General features: G+C 42.3%; 1 protein-coding gene across 1 annotated transcript in view; it reads right to left on the bottom strand.

Moving 5' to 3' along the window:
* The window catches only part of ADAM12 (ADAM metallopeptidase domain 12), a 174,088-nt gene that overhangs the window by 37,119 nt on the left and 115,097 nt on the right, over positions 1–21,872 (bottom strand). Inside the window, exons 7-11 of the mRNA XM_088169446.1 lie at positions 21,134–21,199; positions 20,314–20,385; positions 18,551–18,720; positions 16,713–16,797; positions 11,880–12,028 (exon numbers count right to left, since the gene is read on the bottom strand). Of these exons, the coding sequence (XP_088025572.1) occupies positions 11,880–12,028; positions 16,713–16,797; positions 18,551–18,720; positions 20,314–20,385; positions 21,134–21,199 (542 nt within the window). The remainder of the gene's footprint in view (positions 1–11,879; positions 12,029–16,712; positions 16,798–18,550; positions 18,721–20,313; positions 20,386–21,133; positions 21,200–21,872) is intronic.

Below are 21,872 nucleotides of genomic sequence, written 5' to 3' on the forward strand. Positions count from 1 at the left end.
CCTTAAAGTTTGTTTTAATTTTTCCCTGGGGATAGTGCAGATTCCCAGAATGAATTCCAGCAATCTCCCCCAGGTGCCTGGATTGGATTGACAGGGCCCCAGCTGAGGCTTGACCTCTCCCATTACACAGAAGGTGAAATTGTAACTACCTGGAATATTCAAAAAGGCAGATTTATAAGGCTGGATGTGGGACTTCAGGGCACAAAGCAGTGACAGAACAAATGCCTGGATGGTTCCAAATGCCTGGATGGTTCCCAAGAATCCATTCTGCAAGGGAACAACACTTAATGGCTTTATACAGCATAGACTGTTGTGGCAGTCACAAAACTGCCAAATAAAACATTATTAGCAGTTACTTTCCCTTTGACAAATAGATGGTCAGAGAAGTTTCTTCTTGGAGGAGAGGCCTGTTGTGACTTCCCTTTGTGTTCTGGGGGTGAAGCAATACTAAACCAATTTATCACCCCTGACAGGATCCTGACTCTGTGCTGGAGTTATCTGCATTGCAAAAGCTCCATGGGAATTGAACTCAGACAACTGTTCTTCCTGCTGGAAACCAGACAGCCAAGGAAAGGAGTTATAATCAGTTTGAATTTGCCTCTGGCTCATCTTTTGCTCTGTTTCCTTTTAGACCACTACCTCATTAATAAAAATTTGCTGGATTGCTGAGAGTTCAGGTTTCACAATCTACTGCTTAGAATTTGATGCTAATCCAATGCTGACTACAGGAAAAGTCAAAAAGCAAAGACAGAGCAGAGGGAGGGATGAAAAGGCTGGGTCAGGTCTGGTCCCAGGCTAAGGAAAAGAGGGATGTGCCTGCCAGCAGCTCCCAGCAGTGAAGGAAAATCTGGATAAGGAGCACAACCAGAGTGCCCTGAGTTCAAATTTGTCACACAAAACACAACATTCTCAGCATGTGACGAGCAAATAAAGACAAATGGTCCAAACCATAGCTGAAGATCAGCTCCCTGCTGATTTCTGATTAGGGAAAAGGTGCTTTGGTTAGATCCCAACATGATTTTACAATCTGCTTTTGTTCCAGGCAGTTACATTCTAATTATCTCCCTTGAAAAAACCTTGGAATTGATTTTTTTAAATGGGCCAGGAGCAGACAAGGATTTAAAAAAGAATAAAATCTGACTTTGGGAATCAGATTCACTGAAAGGCCTGTCATAAAAAGGACACTTAGGCTCAGGAGATGGATTTGGGTGAGGATGAGCCTGGACAGAACAGATCAAATGACACCACGTTAAGGGAAGTGGACACCAAAGAGAGCTAAACCCAACCAGGAGAAAGCCAGGCTAGGGAGAAGGGATTTCATAGAAAATCCCGAATTAAAAGGGACCCACAAGAATCCTCGAGTCCAGCTCGTGGCCCAGACAAACCCCAAGGGTGTGGATGGAGCACGGGGAGAAGCTGCTCCACTGGGAAGAGCAGGAGCAGAGAATGGAGTGCATGGAGACGTCACTTGGTGAGATGTGGCTGCTGGAGAAAAGAATCTGAGCCCTGCAAAAAGCTGGGAATCATAAATACCTGGGGGGCAGGCTCGTATTGATTTCACTTAACATCTGTTCTACCTGGGCTCTTAATGAATCAGGACTCCAAGACAGGAGGATCTGGCTTGCAAGCAGCACGGCTCGATTTTTTTGTTCTTTGGGAAGATCCAAAGGAAAGATAAGTGAGGAGAAACAGTGCCAGAAGTCAGTCTGAATTTCCCCAGCATTCCCACTTTCCATTCTTCTATTATGAGATAAAATCTCTTTATCCCATGTCACCTAAACCACCTCAGATGAGTGGAAATGAAATTCTTTTAAAAATCCCAAATATAACAAGGAATCACTTTTTCTACCTTCCCCTTTCTTTTTCACAGAGCTGGAGGAAAATAAAATTAGCAGCCACATTGTATTTATTTCATTATTTCAAGCCATGAGGACAAGATGAATCCATTAGAGATCCTTAATGAGCAAATTAAAACTTTCACTCACAGGAATGAAAGGCTTTTAACAAATCTAAAAAACCACCCATATGGATCCTGATGAAATCCTGGCTTTATTGAAATCCATGGGAGTTTTCTTCCTAACTCTGGATTTCTCACCTGGTGGTGGCTGGCTGTCAGGAGAGTGTCAGGGGTGGAGATGAACACAATTTCCATGCTATAAGATGCAGACAGAAAGGCTCTCCAGGACACCAAATTTATTTTAACTCTTCATTTTTAGTGCCTTTACTCTAAAACTGGTGGTTTCTTATCTAAATCCATCACTGGGGCTGCATCATTCATTTGCAAAGGCTCAAGTGGGGCCTCCTTGCACTGCTGCCACCAGAACCCCCCAGTAAAACGTGCCCAGCACTTTGGGACAGGCTTTGACATTAGAGAAGACCAAGAAGGAATTGCAGGATGGAATTGCCAGGGTAAAATTTTCAACATTTTGCACATCTGTGCCAGGCACAAAGGGCTCTGTGATTCCCATGGCAAATGCAGTGTGGGCTCCAGTTAATTGCAGGGATTCAGCCTTGCAAGTCCACATCAATTCCTTCAAGTGCTCCTGGGCACAAATGTTCAAAAAGGAGCTTTCATGTGACCTTAAGGATTTGCCCTTTAAGGTATGTTTCCATTTTTAAGCCAGGAATTTGGAATTCATTAACACCAATTAAAACTGGACACTGGGTGCTTAATTCTCCATGCACTGTGCTGAAGATTTATCCCTGCAGGTTGGAAAGTTCGGGGTTTGTTTTCTTTTTTTCTTTTTTTTTTTTTTTTGATGAAACAGAAAGCCAAGATAAAGGGAAATGTCCTCATATGATTTGTTCCCATGGGTCATGGCAATAGCAGCACTGCAGGAGAAAAATGTCCCTCTCACAGCTATATTTCCTATGGATATTACAGCAACAAGACAAAAGGCAGCTGAGCTCTCTCATCCCAGCATCCAGGCCAGGAAAAGTGGATACATCTCATGGCAGAAACCCCTGCTTGTCCTTAAGTATCTGCTATAAATAATCACACCAGGAGTAAAATGTGTTTTCATTTGAGAAGTCACCTCTCTCCTTGTCAGCTTCACTTACAGCAAAGTCAAGCTGTCAATCTGTGCCAGTTCTCCTTGAGAATACACCAGCAAAGCCAAATATTTTCCCTTCTAACAGCACATCTACTGAAATAGGAAAGACTAAACTAAATAAAAAGCAATTTTCTTTTTTTCTTTACCCCATAGTTCTGTGTGCTAATTGTTAACAGTGACCCATTCCTGCAAAGGACTGGGAAAAATTAAATGGATTTCAAGCAATGCTACTAATTCTTCAACGCAGATCTTATTTATCACAAAAATTAAAAATATCTGCCAGGCATGGAAATTATTAACAAAAAAAAAAAAAAAAAAAGAAGGCCAAATGCACTTCAGACGTGGGGCTACTTGGAGGGAAGGGAAAGACTGACATAAATCTATTCTGTAATCTCGTGGCTGTTTCCTACTAAAGGAAGGACCAGAATGCAATGTGCTAAATTACTGGGGCAGAGGGATATGTTGCTTAAGGTTTTTTTTGGGTTTTTTTTGGTTAAAAAAAAAAAAAGCAGTTGCACTGCTGGCACAACAGACCTAGCTCTGTCACAAGTAATTTATGACATCAGTATATCAACTTTATTAAAAAAAGAAAAAGACAACAAGGAAGTCTGTCTTTGTGCCGAGCTCAGCTCAGACTGGTTCAGAAACATAAACAGCTTCAGAGTTTAATTAGAAACTGTTTACATCTGAAAGATAATTTCATTTTCCTCAAATTGTAACAGAGGTAATTCCAGATCGTTCTGCTGACTCCGGAGTTTAATGGCTCTAAGCTGCCGGTCTGAGAAATGCAAAGTGAGGTCTGAACAGCTGAAAAGCGACTGAGAGGGGTCAGGAGATTCTGTGCTAACTACTGATGGTTTGATTATCTAACACTGAACAACTCTGCAGCTACAAGATGCTGCAAGACGTCTACAAGAAAAAAAAGAGAACTCAGTTAACTAAAGTGTCCTTTCCCACACTCTATTTCTGATTTCTTTCCCATTTCATCCCGACCTTTTGTCTTTTTTTAATCTTTTTTTTTTTTTAATTTTTTTTTTTTTTTTTTAAATCTGGAGAGGTGCTGGAAAAAGTGTTTTTCCCTTCAATGGATGCTGTTTGCATGGCATACCTGGCTGTGTTCTGGAGCAGTGTGTAGAAACCTCTGGAGGGTGTTTATTTTCACATGTGGAGACTCCAGTTCAGCCTTTGAATGATCAAAATGAGGGTGACCTTATGTTCTGCTTCCTTGAGATCATTTTTCAAAAAGGAGAAAAGTGATTGAAACAAATACTTAAGGCAGCAAATGGCACAAGTGATTAGTACTTTCCCAACATGTCTTTAAGAGATTTTCACTGTTTTATTTACTTAACTACATGTTTATAAAGTAGTTAAATAAATATTTTTTCTGTGACAGCTCAAAAATCAAACAAAAGCAGATGACAACATAAGAAGGCTCCTCAGAAAACCCTTTAAGACCCAAACCCACTGAGCCCAGCAGCTCTCAGACACCCTCTAAGATGCAAATATTCACTTGTGCAGTGTAAAATCAGCCTTGCTGCCACTGGCCTGCTTTTGATGTGCAGCCCAAAACCTCATTAATGGTAATGAGGGATCCACAGGGAAGCACAGACCTTCAGCACCATCAAAGGGCAGCAGCTGTGGAACACTTTAATTATGGGGTGCACCAGGGGAACGAATGAAGGAGCTGCTGAATCCTATCAGCCTGACCCAGTCCTGCTCATCCACCCCAATTCCATCAGGGAACTGCAGCCCTGGACAGCCAGAGGGATCCCTGAGGAATCCTCACCCATGCACATCCACAAACCTTGCTTTTCATTTGGGTGCCTCCCAGTGATGCCCAAAGAGGCTGCCTGGAACACAGGCTGGGCAGAGTTAAAGGAATAAAGCAGGGATTTATTAAAAACCTTCCAAGGATTCACCTTGGGCAGTGTAAGAGCCTGGCCATGGCTACACCCAGGATGGACAATGGATCATGAGTTTTCACTTTTATAAATTTTGGTCCATTCCCATATTGGGGTTCATTGTCCAATCCCAGCTCCAGGTTCTGCAGTCCCATCCTCACAGTTTGCTCTCCTCAATTTGCTTTTTTTTTTGCCTGAACCTGCAGCAATGTCCTTGGTTGTGGGGCTGGCAAAGGATTGTTTGGTGTGCCTGAGCTGGGAGGAGAACTTGGAACACTTTGTGTGGAGTTCAGAGTCACACACAGTGCAGGACAGAGTCTGGCAAATATAAAAGCTAAAACTTAAGGCATCACCATCACCTGGATTTTCACAAAGCTCCCAAAAATGCTGCTCCAGTTCACCAGAGGTGGAAGCAAAACTGCAGCACAGGAGCAAAGCAGGTTGGGGTTTGGGTGCATGGGCCAATTTCTCTTCCTAAACCCATATTTCCACCAGAAATATCAGCTGGTTTGAACAGAGACCCTGTACACAGATACAATTAATTAATACCTAACAATTAATTCACTAATCCAGATTGTGGCATTCCAGATGCATCCTTGGACCCCAGAAATTTGGGGAAGAGGGAGTGTTCTGATGCTGGACTCCTGCAATAACAGCTGCACGTGAATGCCAAAGCTTCTGCCAACCCTGCCCTTGCACTGAGCACAAACTCCAGAGAAATCTTCAAAATCTGAGCACTGCAGAGATTGAATCAGACCAGGAAAATCAGCAAGAGCTTCCAGAGTATGGAACAAGCTTGAAATGGGAATGAGGACAGGAAGAGAAAATAAATAAATAGCTGTTTTAGATATCTCTGATAATATATTTGCTACCAGAGAGGCTGTCAATAGAGGGGAGCCAATAAAACCAGCTTTTCCTTGGCAGCAGAAATGGGTGTTTATTTCTAAAACAGCACAAAATAAAGTGTGATGCACCCCTCCTTGGCCACTGGATCTAACACATGAAAGCAAAACATCAAATAAACTCTTCCTCACTTGCAGCAGAGCTAGGATAACTTCTCCCAGATCCCACAGCACAGGAATTGGCCTCTCAATAGCAAATATTTCCTAAGCTCACCCAGGGATGCCTGGACCACTCCTACAACAGGTCCATGGAGCAGCTCATCCCCAGGGAGGCAAACAGGAATGTTCACATTTGCTGCATCTCCTGGTGTCACTTTGAGCTCCTCACAGACATCTGGTGCTATTGCTCAGGAAAAAAAACCACTCTGTTTCCACTTAAATATTTTATCTCACCTTAATTACTACTGATGTACTCAATGTTCAGTGCAGAATATCTAATTGCTCCTGGAGGGAATTAAAACCCAGTAAGTACTGAGGCTCTTTTTCAGTAGTACCTGGAAGAAGCCCACCTGATGGTCCTTCCCATGGATAATTTTCCCCCATTTCTCCTCAGCAGTGCTTATTTCCAGTCATTAGTTTAATTTGGGACTGTCACTTCGCTGAGTCTTAACAGATCACCTTTGTTCTCACTCTCATTCACAAATAGGCAACTTCCCATTGCCTCCCTGCTTTAATTCTAACATAAAGGTTTTAATTTTACTTTAAAATTTACTGATAACAGCAGGGATTTTTTGGGACTGGTTAGAAAAATGTCTTCTCCAAATTACAACCATAAATGAACCCGTATTTTTCTATGTATGATTTCTACTCTGTGCTCTATGTTTCTAATTGGTCTCCTCCCCCAGACCTTGCCTCCAAAAAACTCAATAATTAAAGTGAAATTGTGTACTGAAAGGCAATTACTCAAAATTAGCTGTTCTTTTTTTTCCTGTGAGGCATCGTTCCATAAAAATCCTCTAAAATAATGATCTATAGCTGAGAGGTTAAATTGATCTCATTTCTCCTTTCTTTTCATTCATGTTCATCACTACACAAAACAGGAATTTCCACCAGCAGTGTCACAGCCCAAGCTCCACTTCCCTGTAACACTTGCAGACCTATTTATCTGAGTAAATTCAATTTAAAATCTGAGCGAGACAGAAACACAGAGTGATTCTAAATTCCAGCTGTGAAAATTGGAAATGGCAACACAAGATCCAAGATAAGAACAGGGTGGGGGAAAGGCAGGCAGAGGGGTTCAATTCGTTCTTGACTTTTCAAAAGGAGCAGGACAAAGGGGAGCTGTTGTGTGGGGAGGTATCCTAAAGAATCTGCTTCCTCCTTGCTGTGTGTCAGCAAGGGATTTAAATCAGAATATGCCTTGGAACTCGTGGAAAAGAGGAAAGCCAGGTCTAGTAAGGGCCCAGATTAAAACAAAGTTTCCCAAGAGATGTTCTATCATGCAGAAGTTTGTTAAGCAAATATCAATAGCCATGCTCTCTCACTTCAGAATTTCCACTTCTTGAGTATCTATCTCTCCTTACATGTCCTGAAACAATAGCCCATACAGCATTTATATTTTCCTGAGTATTTGAAATTATTTTGCATTTATTTCATCTTTTCTCCATGATGGGCTTTGAGGAGAACCTTCCAGATCAATGTGAGGTGTTCCATCTCATCATGAATGTATAGAGGAAGCAATGGGGTAGAGGGCAGTAGGACAGATCTGAAAAAAATCTCCACCATTCCCATATCCAGGTGCAAAGGGGATTGGAGGGGAACAAAGCAACCCTTTCCCCATTTTCCACCAGCTTGTGGAAGACAAAGAGAGATGGAACAAATGGAGCCATTTCCATTAGCCCTGGCTGGGATGATCCAGCAACAAGAAATGAACCTGGGCAGAGAAAACACTTCCACCAGGGGCCAGTGAAAGAGGATTTTGTTACTGCAGGTATGGGTATGCCAAAGGGAAAAAACACCTGTAGGATCAGCACGTAATGGGATCCATTAACCTCACCTAGGAAATGGAAAAGCTTCAAGGAGCACTCTCCTGTGAGAGGGAAGGAAGAACAAATTTCCAGCCTGTTCACTTCCCTGCAGGCAAAGTTCCCTGTGTGCATCACCTGCATGGAAGCTAAAAGAGCACAGCACTCAGGACACAGGAAAATGGGTGAGGCAAAGTTCAACCCTTGAGTTTAAAGGAAGGGAGAACACTAAATATCAAAATTTTGCTACCCTTAAGGCTGGCAAAAAAATCTCAAACATATCTGAACTCAATATTTCAACTTCTTAGTGGGAGCTCACCTGGCTTCAAACCCCATGGAGGCCCCTGTGCTCAATTTTGATGAAGAAGGACATGTAAAAATGTACATTTCCAAATTAAATTAAACAAGTGCTGCTAATTGGCAGTGGTTTGATCTGCAGGGCTAAATTCTGCTCACATTTGCAAGGGTATAAATCCAGCCCAATGCCTTGGGCTGCACCAGAACTCTTTGGTATTTATCTACCTGGCAGGAGGAATATTTTCACTCCTAAGAGGGGACACTTCAGGGAGATATTTGGAAAACAAGTGGAATACTGAAATGGCCTCACTGGCTCAGCCCAGTCCCTTAGTTTCTATATAATGAGATCTCAGTAAAAAGTATCACAAATCTTTCTAATATTTCTTCTTTTTCACTTGGAATAGTCCATGTACAAGACAATGCAAAAAACGAGAGGAATATCATTACAACAGATGAATAAAAAACATGACAATGTCTATTAAATATCCCTTACTGATATGATTAGTATCTATATTAAATATATATTTAAGTATTAATATTCCATAGCACTAAGTACTAATTTTAGTACTAAATATTCCTTACTGATTGCATTTTTATAGGAAGTACCCCCGTTTCTACAGAAGGATTTCTGTGATTTTCATAGCAGATATTTCAATCTCTAAAAGTCCTGTATTGACACAAATTCGTGGAGTTTTGTGATTCATTTCATGTTATTAAAAATACATTTTGCTAAAGTAGTAGGTCTTTAGACATTTGTAGCTCACACACAACTACTGCTCATCTTGCTGGTATCTTTTAAGAATAATAACTATAGGAAGCTGATTAAAGGATAGATCCAACAGAGTTTAAATTCCACTCTGATCCCTGGAGGTTTGTTTTTTTTCACCAAGACATAATTTCTAACCTCTTCAAAGACTGAAACAGAAGAACTGAAAGAAATTACAATAATTGATTGAAATCCCTTTTAAGTCAACAACCTTAAAACATTCCCTTTTGTGCACGACCACACCAATGACTCCAAAGTTGAAATCACAGGGGCCTTTCTGGTATAACTTAGATATTTCCAGTTTTTTGTAGACATCAGATAAAGACTTCTCCATGCTTTTTACACTAACTTCAGCTAGATTTTTTTTTTATTCCACTCATTAAATCTACCTCAAGCCAATTAGAAAAGCACAGAGTCAGTGCAGTGAGTACACTGAGAACAGGCTGTCTCTCTAAATGGACGTGGGATGCTCTTAGTTTTGATTTTTTGGCTATTTCCAGAGTTCAGTTGAGATAAGGAACATTCATTTGGCCTTCCTTTAACAGACAAACACTTCCAGAGAGGAAAACTTTTCAGTGTTCCTTCAATAATGGTGCTCGAGGGGATATTGCTATTGGTGAGACACACTGGCTAATTAAATATTCAAGGTGTTAATTTGAAATTGGTGAGATGCAGCTTGGCTCAAGGCATGAATTGTTCTCCAGGAATATTTATCACAGATTGACAGCACAGTGTCAAGATAAAGCCTGAGGCTATAAACCCAAAGTTAAAGCTTCCATTTCCAAATCAATAATCAGTGCAAACCACCAGCCTGCCCAGGGCTCTGAAGGCCACAGCTCTTCCTCAGGCACGAGCTGAATGCAGAGTTTGGTGAAAATCCAAAGAGGGCATTGCAAGGTGGAGCTGGATTCCCCCTGCCCAAACCTTTGGGGTGCTGGGGGTGGGCAGAGCCTTCCACCTACAGAAATCCCAAAGGGAGAGCTGAGCTGCTGGGAGCTGTCCCCAAGGGATGAGGAATGGGATTTCCAATTCCTCATGAACTGGGGAATGGAATATCCAATTCTTCATATCCTGGGGAACACTGGGTGGGCACAGCCTGGCTCTGACCTTGCCCTGAGCCATCCCAAGCCCAATGTGTGGACTGGCACATCCAGCACCCAGGACAGGATCAGATACACCCAAAGGACTCCAGCATGAAGGAAGAATGAGGAAGGAGCTATTTAATGTCCCTCTCATCACATGAGTTCAGAAAGTGTCCAGAAATTCCTGTCCTGAGAGCATCCCTGTGTCTATTCCAAAGTGGAGCAGCTGGATGCAGAACCAGTAACTCAGCTGAGCTGACAGAAGCTGGAATTGTTCCTTCAGGAGCTCAGAGCCCAGCCCTGCCTGCCCACTGCTCACCACAGCTCAGCTCAGAGCCCTCTGCCACTTCCCTCTGTCCCTACAGAGTGCCCAGAGCCCTGAGCTGTGCAGGATGCAATTCCATGGGGATAATCACCACCTATTGTCTCAAAAGAGCTGAGTTATTTTTCTTTTGCAGAATGTAGGAATGCCTCTCATTCTCCTCCACTCTCACAATTCTCTTTTGTTTGTCTCTCAGCTTGCTGTGCTTGGCCTCTGGCCACAATCCTGATTTCTGCCCTGATGGAGAGTGACAGCTTTGCCTTTGAAGGAATTCCAAGGCTGCTGTTGGGATGACCAGCAGGGAACAACCCTGCCCAACACTCCCTGGCCTCTCCCAGACTGCTCCCCTTCTTTCCCAGAAACTTGCAGTCTTGGAAAAGGCAGAGGGAGAGCTGATCACAATTCCCAGAAGAGGTTTTTAAGCAACAGATGAACTTTAAGCACACAGAGTGAACTCTGGAGCTGGAAGGGACACAGAGAACATCCAGACCAAGCTCTTGTCCTAAGGACATCCAGCTGTACCTACACTGCTGGCAGGTATTTGCCTCACTGGTTCTCACTGGATTCCAGTCACAGGCAGTCTAATTCCTGCATCTGGCCCAGTCTTACCATCAGAGAGCTTTGGCAACTCTTACTTCAGTTTAATCCTTTCAGTCCTGGTCTGAACATGGAGAACTCATTCCTCATATCCTTCAGTTTCAACAGGAATTTAAAACACATCCCTGCAAGCACTGACAGCTCACTCTGCCCAGAGCGCCTGAAATTTCAGTGTCTGCAAAACACTCTTGTCCCTTGGCACAGTGCCTTTGCCATCAGCAGAGCCACCCTGCAGGACTGACAGGGAATCAGGGAATATCCTGAGCTGGGAGGGACCCACCAGGATCATCGAGTCCAGCTCCTGGCCCTGCACACACACAAGTGACCACAGCTTCATTGGTTTTTATTTCCCACATTTCCAATCTCTTTTCTTGGAAGGTCTCCCTCTGCACACAGAACAGCCTTAATCCCACTGACCTTGCAGATTTAATTTTCCTCACACGCTAAAAGTGCTCCACACTTACAACAAAAGTTTGTGCAAAACTAAAAACCTGCTCTGCATTAGACAAAGAGTTTGCAGAGAGTCTAAAACTGCATTTCCTGCATTACTGAATTTCCTACCCACTCATCTCAGTCTTGGATCATTTCCTATTATGACTGATGCTCAGCTGGCAAGATGAGGGAAGGTAAAATTCTGATTTAACACTTGCAACACAGTTTGTTTGGTTGTGGATGTTTTTTTTTAAATTAACCAGTTTATGCTTACATAAAATTACCAGTTTATGCTTACAAAAATGCTTACAGCATTTTTGTCTTTCACATTGTTAACCTGGGAATAAAAAGGTGCAATAGTACACGTTGTGCTCTGGTAACATTTAACTTTTTCAGCTTGAGGAGGATAACTACAAGAAGATTTGACAAGTGCTGGAAAAATATTTTCTTTTTTTTTGTTTTTTTTTTTAACCTTTCAATGTTCCTGAGGCACAAAATGAAACCACAGATGTCCCATGGTAGCTGTAGCTTGTGCAGCCTGCCAGTCTCAGCCTGGCACTTACCCAGTGGAGGGGTTCATGATGCAGCCCCCTTTATCCGTGGATGCTTTGCAGTTGCAGCCCCTCTCCAGTGTGTCATGATTCATCCCAAAATTGTGCCCCAGCTCATGAGCCAGCGTCACTGCTGCACCCAGAGGGTTTTCTGAGTGATCCTTCAAAAAAAAAAAATCCACAAGAGAACCAGTTAATTCAGCATACAAACCCAAGTCAAGGCACACAATCCCCCTCTAAGGTGCTGTTGCCTGTCCTTTGAAATTATTTCTAAGTTTAGCAGCTGAAGTTACTCTGTTGTTAAATCAACTCAATATTAAATTCATCCACGTATAGGGCAGAGTGGGAATTTCAGGACAGCCTTTCTGGCCACCCAGTTTCCCCATTAGACATTTGAAACCATTGAACATCTCTTTCTTGGGGCTTAAAGTTCTGCAGTTCAAGAAATTCCCCAAACTCCCAAGTCCCAGCAGTGGCAGAGAGAGGTCACCAGACATGGAGTGTTGGAAAGGGCAATGATTTATGGGTGAGGATGAGTGTGGTGAGGGAGAAGTGAGAAGATCCTTCATGTCAGGAGGAAAATGAAAAATGCAGCAAGAGATTTCACTCAGTCTATTTAATTTGCTTCAGACTGTTTCTTTAATATCAGCATGTCCAAGATTTCACAAACCTTGTAAGAAAAAACAAGAACCTTTAAAAATCTCCTTTGGAAAATGACAGGCCAAAGCAAGCCAAAATCTTCCACAGCCTCTTATTAACCTATGAACAGTCTAAATGTTGAAAGTGTCAGTTTGAAACTTTACCATTAATCCACGTTTAAATGTTGATTTTTGGGACAATCACTCCTGAGAAATTCACTGCATGATTTGATTACAGGCTGCTGATCAGAAAGATGTTTTGGCTTAACCACAAGAGACCTTTCCACACTGATCATTTTCCTTGAGGAAAAAAAAAAAATCCACTACACTTGTAAGAAAGCTTTCCCTGAAGGCATAAACATGTAATATAAATGCAGGATCCACTATTTATCAGTCAGTAAATGGAATTACCGTGTACAGTTGCCTGCTCCAGAGCTTGCATGAATATATTCACTTTAAATAACTCTTTCAGCATCATCTAAGCCAAACTCCAGATTAAAAGGAAGTGAAAGGTAAAACTGTCTAAAACATTATCTATGTACTAATGGAGGCCTTAATACATGACTTGGGGTAAATATAAGAGTTTCTTCTTTCATCTGTCTGGGCTATTATTTTTAGTAAATAATTTCTCAACCAGCAAACTAAATCAAAAAGAGAATACAGTCATTCTGAACACACCAAACTGCTCCTTCTGCAATTGGAATCAACTCAAAAGGATTTCTATCTTTTCACAAAATATCTCTTTTTAAAAAAAAAATTTCCTGAATTTTAAAATCTTTATATAAAAATCTTGTGACAGCCAGTTTGTGTGCAGTTTGTCCTGCACAACACCCACATAATGAGATATCTTATCTAGATACTGGTCTGATACAGACAGATTTATCTTTGTGCACACAGTAATTGATGGAATAGTTAGAGAATTCAGTGTAATTGAACCTCATGTCATAAAAAGAGCACAACCTCTCAGTCAAATGGAAAAAAAATGCAGGGTTGAAGATTAAGAAAACAGCTAAATAATTCCATATAATTTACCACTGACTCATTGGATGATGCCTTGAAATTCAAGGCTATCTGGTCAAGACAGAAACTCCTCACTGAGCTACACACAGAAAATTGAGCTCAGACTTTATTTTTCCAGTATCTCCTCCACTTACAGAGCAGTGATTATATTTCTCTGAATACTCTGAAGCTGTCAACTAAAAGTAAAAACAAGGATTCACACAGTCCACTCCAGAAGTAGAGCAATAAATGATGTGAAATGTAATTTGGGACTTGAATAGGCAAACAATTATTCCAGCCCATGCGGTTCTTATTACTTGCTCAGACCCACTTGGAATGCAATTTTATCAGCTTCTAGAGAGGGTTTTTCAAAGGAGGAATGTGATGCCTCAGCAAAAGAGGTTATTTGAAGACAGCATAAATGAAGATTATCAAAACAAACAGTGACATGTTCCATTTGATACTGAGACTGTTTAAGTATCACAAGGACTAAAGAAATGAATAGCAATGTGACTTTGATTTATTCCACCAGGGTCTTTCAAAGTTAACTTGAGCAGTAAAAGTCATTACCAAACACATTTCACAACCACTGAATAAGCAACCATCTACTGTTAAGACATTATAAGCTGTTGCACAAAACATGCAGCTGCTTTCAGCTGAATTCTGCTTCATTCCACTGGGATTTAGATAAAATCCTAATAATTAAACACTGTCACCTACAGCCCCAACAGGCAAATGCCCTGCTCCTGGTACTTCCAGTGCTTGCCCACTCGGTTCATGGAGTCACAGAATGGTTTGAATTGGAAAGGACCTCAAAAATCACCCAGTCCCACCCCACCTTCCACTGCCCCAGGTGGCTCCAAGCCCCCGTATCCAACCTGGCCTTGGACACTTCCAGGGATCCAGGGATCCACAGCTTCTCTGGACAATCTGTGCCAGGGTCTCAGCACCTTCACAGGGAACAATTTCCTCCTAATATCTAATCTAAATCTCTCCTCTGTAAGTTTAAAACCATTCTCCCTTGCCCTATCACTATCAGATAAAAAGTCACTTTTCTCTTCTCTCAGAAATATTTTACTTTTAAATCCACGAATTCAGCGGGCAACCTTTGCAGACAGAAGAATGAAGACTGAATCACGTCAAAGACTTGCTTTAATGTCAACTTCTCTTTGGTTTTTCTATGACACAAGAGAAACTTCACAGGAAAATAAAATGATAAAGGTCTTGTTAAAGCTTCTCACACTCACATGGCTGCTCTCCCTGCTTTGAGTTCCTCTGAAAATTAATGGGAGACAGGGTGTCACCCACTGAGAGAACTCAGCCCTATAGAAAAGAGACAGGCAGGTTCCCAGGGAGGCATGACAGAGGAATTTAGATCATAAAGCAGAGCTGACTAACTGCAAAAAGAACCAGGAAAATCACATCAGACAAGAGTCACTCCAGATTTTGTATTCAAATGTCATTCCTTACGCAGTCTCTCACTGTGTTTTCTTCCAGAACAGGTTTTAGCATGTGGGAGCTTTTGGTGTTGAGTGCTGGGGGTGGGATGGGTAAGAAATTGTCTGAATTATGAGGCTGGCCAAATGTTCATTTGTGCAGTGTTGGGACACCTGAGCCCCTCACCTTCCCAGGCTAAGGATGACTCATTCTTCCACAGAATCACAGAATCTTTTGGGTCAGAAGGACCTCTAAGATCACTGAGTCCAACCATTCCCAGCACTGCCAAGGCCATCACTGCCCTGTGTCCCCAAGTGCCACATCCACGTGGATTTTGAATCCCTCCAGGCATGGGGACTCCACCACTGCCCTGGGCAGCTGTGCCAGGGTACAGGTACCAAAAATATAAAAATGTGTTTTGTCTATGCCTGAATCAACCTCTGCTAACTCAGGGGGTGGTTGGGCAGCTGTACTTAGGGGTTTGGGGGTGAGTTTCAAGTTAATTTGCACCTCAGAAGCTTAAATTCACCAAGTTTCTGGGTAACATTGTGCTCCCCTTCATGACAGAAGCTTCAGTCTGGCCCAGGGTTCATCCACAGACCCTGGATTTCTCCTGGACATATAAATCAGTCCCATCTCTATGACAACATTCTAAAGAAATGCTGATTCTTGTATTCTTGTTACTGGAATGAACTATTTGTAATTATTTCTCTTTAAAATGACAGTTTCCAGAGTGAAGAGAACTGACTTGGCAGTAAATTACACTGTGGAGTGTTTTAAATCTTATGCTAAAGATTAAAAGGACAAAAAAGTCATCGTTAAGGGCATCTCTGATAAAGCCAAAGTGACTGCAGGGCTGAGAGTCAAATGGCTAAAATGGGGCTGCCTGCCTCATCTGTGCCTTTACCAAGATTTGGGGCTGCACTGGGACACTCCTACAGCTCTTTCTTCCTTTTTTTCCTCCTTTTCCTTTTGTACCTCTCCCCCAGGCACCCAGTGAATAATTGTTACAGACAGCAGTTACAGACTCAGCTTCTCAAGCTACCAAGAGCCTGAAACCTTTGTGTTTTCTACAACTTTGACACAACTTTTCCCAACTTATGTGATTTGATCATTCTGTTTTAAAGCTTCTTCCCTCTGTCTTAGCGCAAAACACTGTAAAACTGAAATTAAAAAAAAAAAAAAAAAAAGCAGAAAGAAAATACATCAGAAGTCCTTCCAGAAATTGGACAAGATGTTTGCTTGTGTGTTCACCATGTCTTGCATCTGACAACAGCAATACCCTGGGAGAGACTCAGGTGGAATAAATGTTGCCATTGTTTGTTCTTGCTGTCTGGCCATGCAATAAAAACACTGCTGCAAAGATGGAAAATAAGGCCTAACACAGGAAACTCTATAAATACAGAATAAAATCAATATAATAAAAGATTCAGGATAGACTGCTGCTGCCTGTTACACAAGTATACCCAAGTGTGTAACAAATACATCTTCTGGTTCTCTTCCTTCACAGCACCTCAGCACCTGGTTCCATAACAATTAGAGGCATAAACTCCTTGCAAAGAGGCCCTGCTATATTTTAATGCAATATTTTGGGGGTTTTTTCACTATGGAAACTATCATTTACAAGCAATCTGAACAGGGATATAAACAACAGAGAGATGGAAAACGGGACAATTGGGGCTGATGTTGTGTTTCAGGACCCAGGAGTGCAGAACCTGATATGGTGTCACCCCAGCTGGGACACTTTGGGTGCTGGGTTTGCCCCACTTACCATGACAACCCCTCCAGACTGCTCTGCTGTGCACATGCTCATGATGGGAGCCATGCCAATGGTTGTTCCCTGGAAGTACACCCCGCTGCAGGAGGGGGAGAGGAGACACAGAGTCACCAGTCAGTGCCAGGATACCTCCCTGCTCTTCCCAGTTCTGTATTTCTGCCAATCCCAAACAAAGACCCTGTTTCTGCTCCTCACATTGGCAGGTCTAAAGCAATGGAAAGCCCAGATGGGCTGTGCTGACTCAGCTGAACTGAACCACAGTGTCCCAGCTCTTGGAATATCCATTGGATCATCCCCACTGGATCACCCCCATTGGATCAACCCCACTGGATCACCCCCATTGGATCATCCCCACTGGATCCCCCCACTGGATCATCCCCACTGGATCACCCCCATTGGATCATCCCCACTGGATCATCCCCACTGGATCATCCCCACTGGATCCCCCCACTGGATCATCCCCACTGGATCATCCCCACTGGATCATCCCCACCTGATCATCCCCATTGGATCATCCCCACTGGATCATCCCCACTGGATCATCCCCACTGGATCATCCCCATTGGATCATCCCCACTGGATCATCCCCACTGGATCATCCCCACTGGATCACCCCCATTGGATCCCCCCACTGGATCATCCCCATTGGATCATCCCCACTGGATCACCCCCATTGGATCACCCCCATTGGATCCCCCCACTGGATCATCCCCATTGGATCATCCCCACTGGATCATCCCCATTGGATCATCCCCACTGGATCATCCCCACTGGATCACCCCCATTGGATCACCCCCACTGGATCATCCCCACTGGATCATCCCCATTGGATCATCCCCACTGGATCCCCCCACTGGATCACCCTCCCCTGTTTTTACAGCTACAACAGGACCCTTCTTTTCCCTTTCTTTGTTTCTGCTGACTGAAGTTGGGAACAGAAGTACAAGCATAAAAATGATGTCTCTAACTCAAAGAAGGGTTATTGTAATGCAGGGGGAAGTTTATGTGCTACTTCTGATGATGCACAGCTTTGAATGCAATAATTTCAACCAAAGTGTTATTATACATATAGAGCCATCAAATATCTCGGGAGGGACAGTTTGGAAGGGCTCAATTTATCCTTATTCAGGTAATGTAAGAAGTAAATAACTCCTTTTAATTACTGAGACATCAGGTGTGTTTATCTGCTCAGTATAAAGAATAGTCAGTTGATCAAAATAATACCTATTCAAGAAAGAGGTGTTTCTCTTGCCTTTTTTTAAGAGTGCTTTTACTTGCACAGAACCATAGACTAGTTGGGGCTGGCAGGGATCTTTACTCAATTACTTTATTCCAAGAAAAAGCAGCAGGGTAAAATATATTTATGGTTGAATGTTTAAATCACAATTTCAAATGAATTGTCTATTAGACAGCATTTTAAAGCAGTAAAAGGTCTTTTCATTAAGAAATAGGCTTCATATTAGGGTCAGAGCAGGACTGTCTTTTCCAGTCATAATTTAGACTGAGGCCAGTTTGAACTGGTTGTAAATTCATAATCTGAGTGTGCAGCAGCTGCTTACAACCTAAAACCTGAGTAGAACATGAGCTGTACTCAGGACAGGCTTCAAATACCAGGGCTGGGAAAGGAAACTCACCTGGAGCATCTGCTGCAGGGCCCTGCAGAGTGGTTTTGGGTTTGATGTTTGCAGGGGGGAAAGGCAAACCCTCAGGAACACAGATGTTCCTTCCAACAGCTTAGCAGCTGGGGAAGGACTCAGTACAGCTAGCCTAAAATCCCCAAAATCCCTCAAATCCCCCAAATCCTGGTGGGTATCAAATCCAGTCAAGCCCACCTGATGAGCTGTGCATTGTCATGAGCTTTCCGAGGCAGGAGCTTGAGCTTTCTCCAGTCCAGAAACTCATGCAGGCTGGTGAAAGGGTCTTGGGAGATGGAGCACTTATCCATGTCATTCCACACTTCCACTCCCACCAGGGCCACTCGGATATTTAGTGGCCTGTAGAACTAAAGAGAAGAGAAAAGTAGGAAATAAGAGTCTAAAAAACATTTCAAACCATGCCGGATTAGAGTTTTTCAATAAATTTTTGAAAGAGATGATATTTCAGAAAGAAAGGTTTCAAATAGAAAGAAAGGTTTCAAACAGAAAGAAAGGTTTCAAATAATTTTTGAAAGCCTTCTTGCCAGAGGTTAAAACAATTTCTTCTTCAGGGCAAAACACCTGACAGGACTCAGACAAAATATTCCCCAAAACCAGTTCTGACCCAACTCAATACCCATAAGGCATTCAAAGAGATGCAGGATTTTATTTTTCTCCCTGTCCGTGTCCTTCAGTTCTGAAGGAACTCCTGGCCATGGCAGTGACTCTCCCAGGGCTGCCCCACCCTGGATTGCACAGATCCAATTCCAGAGGGACAGGAGCTCTGCTGTGCTCTGGTTGTGGTTCACAATAATAGCTGAAAATGAGCCAGGGTCATCAAGTCTTGCACAGAGCAGATAAAACCAAGTGATTTTATCTATTCCCCCACCAGCAAATGCCATTCTGGTGCCAGAGAGGATCCAGAGCAACATCAGCAGAGCCACGACAACAATTCCAATGTGAGAGTAATGTGAGGAAGGAGTCAAGGATTGATCAAGTCCAGCTTTGCCTGACTGGCTGAGGAAAACACCCAGTAGATCTTTGTCTTGTTTCTGTGCATTCCAGTCGTTTGCATAACACCAGCATTTGCTGAGCATAAATTAAGCATGAAATAAAAAAATATATTACAATATGCAAAATTAATTTTGAGCAGGTAACATATAAACACCTGTCCTCTGGCAATAAGTCAGCAAGACAATTATGGATGAGGTAGAGGTGTCTTCAGTAGCTTGTTTTTAATCAGGAATGCTTCTCCTTGAGCTACTGCCCTTGAAGTATCACTTGATAAGTTCTCAGATAAATTAAGACTCTCTCAGTTATAATTTAACTACTAGAATATTTCACTAATATTTCCTGGCCATACAGGCCAACAAAAAGAATCTCTAATTTGTTCAAAAACCACTCTAGAGGACACTTAGCCTTTATTGTTTACTGTCAAGGAATTATTTCAAGACCAAAGAAATCCAGCCTATGTCTCCCTCTTATTGCTCTCACTCAGCCATGAATTCTGCTTCCTTATTTTTAATTCTGCCATCTTCCTTGGATTACACATCTTATTAACTGTGTTTTCACAGGCCTTTGTTGGCCTTACAACTGAGCCTTCTTCCCTCGTTGCTGCAAATGACTTTGTTCTCCAAATTTTTTTTAGAAATAATCCTCCTTTTTTCTATAGGCTGTTCTGTAGGTGATTAACCCCACCCTCTTCCCTGGTGAATAAAATCCTAGGGCTAAATTGGGCTTTTTCCCAGGAATAAATCTTTACATCCCATACACAGCAGAGCAGAGCTCATGGCTTCATGTATCAAAAAGCAAATGAAAGGTTTAAATTTGCTTTTCCTGGTTGGAGAGGAGCTTTGCTCTGAAATATTGGAGTACCAGGAAAGCTGCAGGGTTAGCTCCTTCAGCATCCTTTAGAAAGTGTGGTAAGGTTGGGAAAAGGGAAAAAATCCCCATGTTCTTACCTTATCAACGTAGTTTGCAATTTCTATCAGCCTCTGCTTAATTTTTTCCACATCTTTGCCTTGTCTCTGAAACTTGGAAAGTAAAGGATCAATGTACCAGCAGCACAAATGTCACAGTTTCCCCCCAAGAGCCAGCACATCAGGGATGTTTGGGAATTGGGGTGCAGCCAAAATCCACCAGCAGACTCCTGCTGGATTCACAGCATCACAGTCTGCCCCAAAAGAAACACAGATTGTGGGACAGGATTTTGGTCCCCAGGAAAAGATTTTAGGATCTCCAAGTGTTCCACAGGGGTCTTCTCAGGACTGATGTTTTGGGAAAAAATCCTTCTCTTAGCAGGCCTTGCAAAGAGTGATTACAATTCTCTAAGTAGCAGTGTTTAATGAGACCAAAAAAAAAAAAAAGGCAGCAACTCAAGCCAAGGTTCCAATGTTTGCCATTCAGCTCACTGGAACATTTTTCCAGCCAGTGCTGGGTACTTTGAGGATCCCTTTGCAACCCATCAGGGAGGCAGCACTGACAGCCCCACTGGGGACACAGTGAGGACTTCACTTGCTGAAGGAATGAATATCTGCCTCTTCTTCCATACTGACACTTATTTCAAACTCCTTCTGAAGTATTGCAAGAAATTTTGCAGCTGAGCATCACTATTGTCCTGTCTTAATAATTCCTTCCCTTGCTCAGCCCTAATTATGGAGGATGATTTTCCTCAGGAAACCATCATATTATTGACTGAAGCCCTTTATTTGCAGCACCATGGTAACTGAACTGAGCTGCCCCTTTCCTGCTCACATAAATTTTTATTTTGCAGTTCCTTACCTCACGATTATCTGCAACAATAACAAGCTCCACGTACTTCGTTGTCTTCAGAGTCTCCCTCTTGTACTGTCAAAAAACCATGAAAGTCTTATTTTGTTTCCAGCCTTGATACAACAGAAGTGCTTGCAGGAGGAAACACACATTGTCTCAGGTTTCCTACTAAGATTTTACTACATACAAATTTGTAGTGCATTCCTCCTCCTCGTGGAAGTTTTCTTGACAAAACCCCTCAGGATTTGATCACAGAAAGCAGGAGAGCAGTGAAAAGTCTCTCTCGACCTTTCAGCTTTCTGCAGTTGAAACGTTTGAGTTATCTTTCCTCACAGGAGAATATCCCCTCCAGCAAAAAGACCTTTGCTATTTCCAAGGCACGTTTAAAGGAGGGATGAGGTAACTTCTAACAAACATTTCACACAATAGACAAACCAGTTACTAAGAAAAATGAGAGATAAAGGGATATTGAGTGAAGCAGAGAACAGGTCAAGCAGTCAACTGATATATTATGTAGAAAGAAAAGCCCAAAAGTGAAAAAAAAACCAGAACCAACTGTCAGTGTCTGGAGAAGGCAATTAATACTTGAAAAATGGAATGCACACATTTAATTTTGTATCTTCATATTCATATAACGTGCAGGTCTGAAAGAATCACAACTCTTAACTGCAAAAACAAAATCACTGAAGAAAGTGAAATGATTTTTAAGGGTACAAAACATGTCACGGCTCCTTTGCTACCCTAAATT

Source organism: Sturnus vulgaris, chromosome 8 (genome assembly GCF_052056855.1).
Source record: "Sturnus vulgaris isolate bStuVul1 chromosome 8, bStuVul1.hap1, whole genome shotgun sequence".
NCBI lineage: Eukaryota > Metazoa > Chordata > Aves > Passeriformes > Sturnidae > Sturnus > Sturnus vulgaris.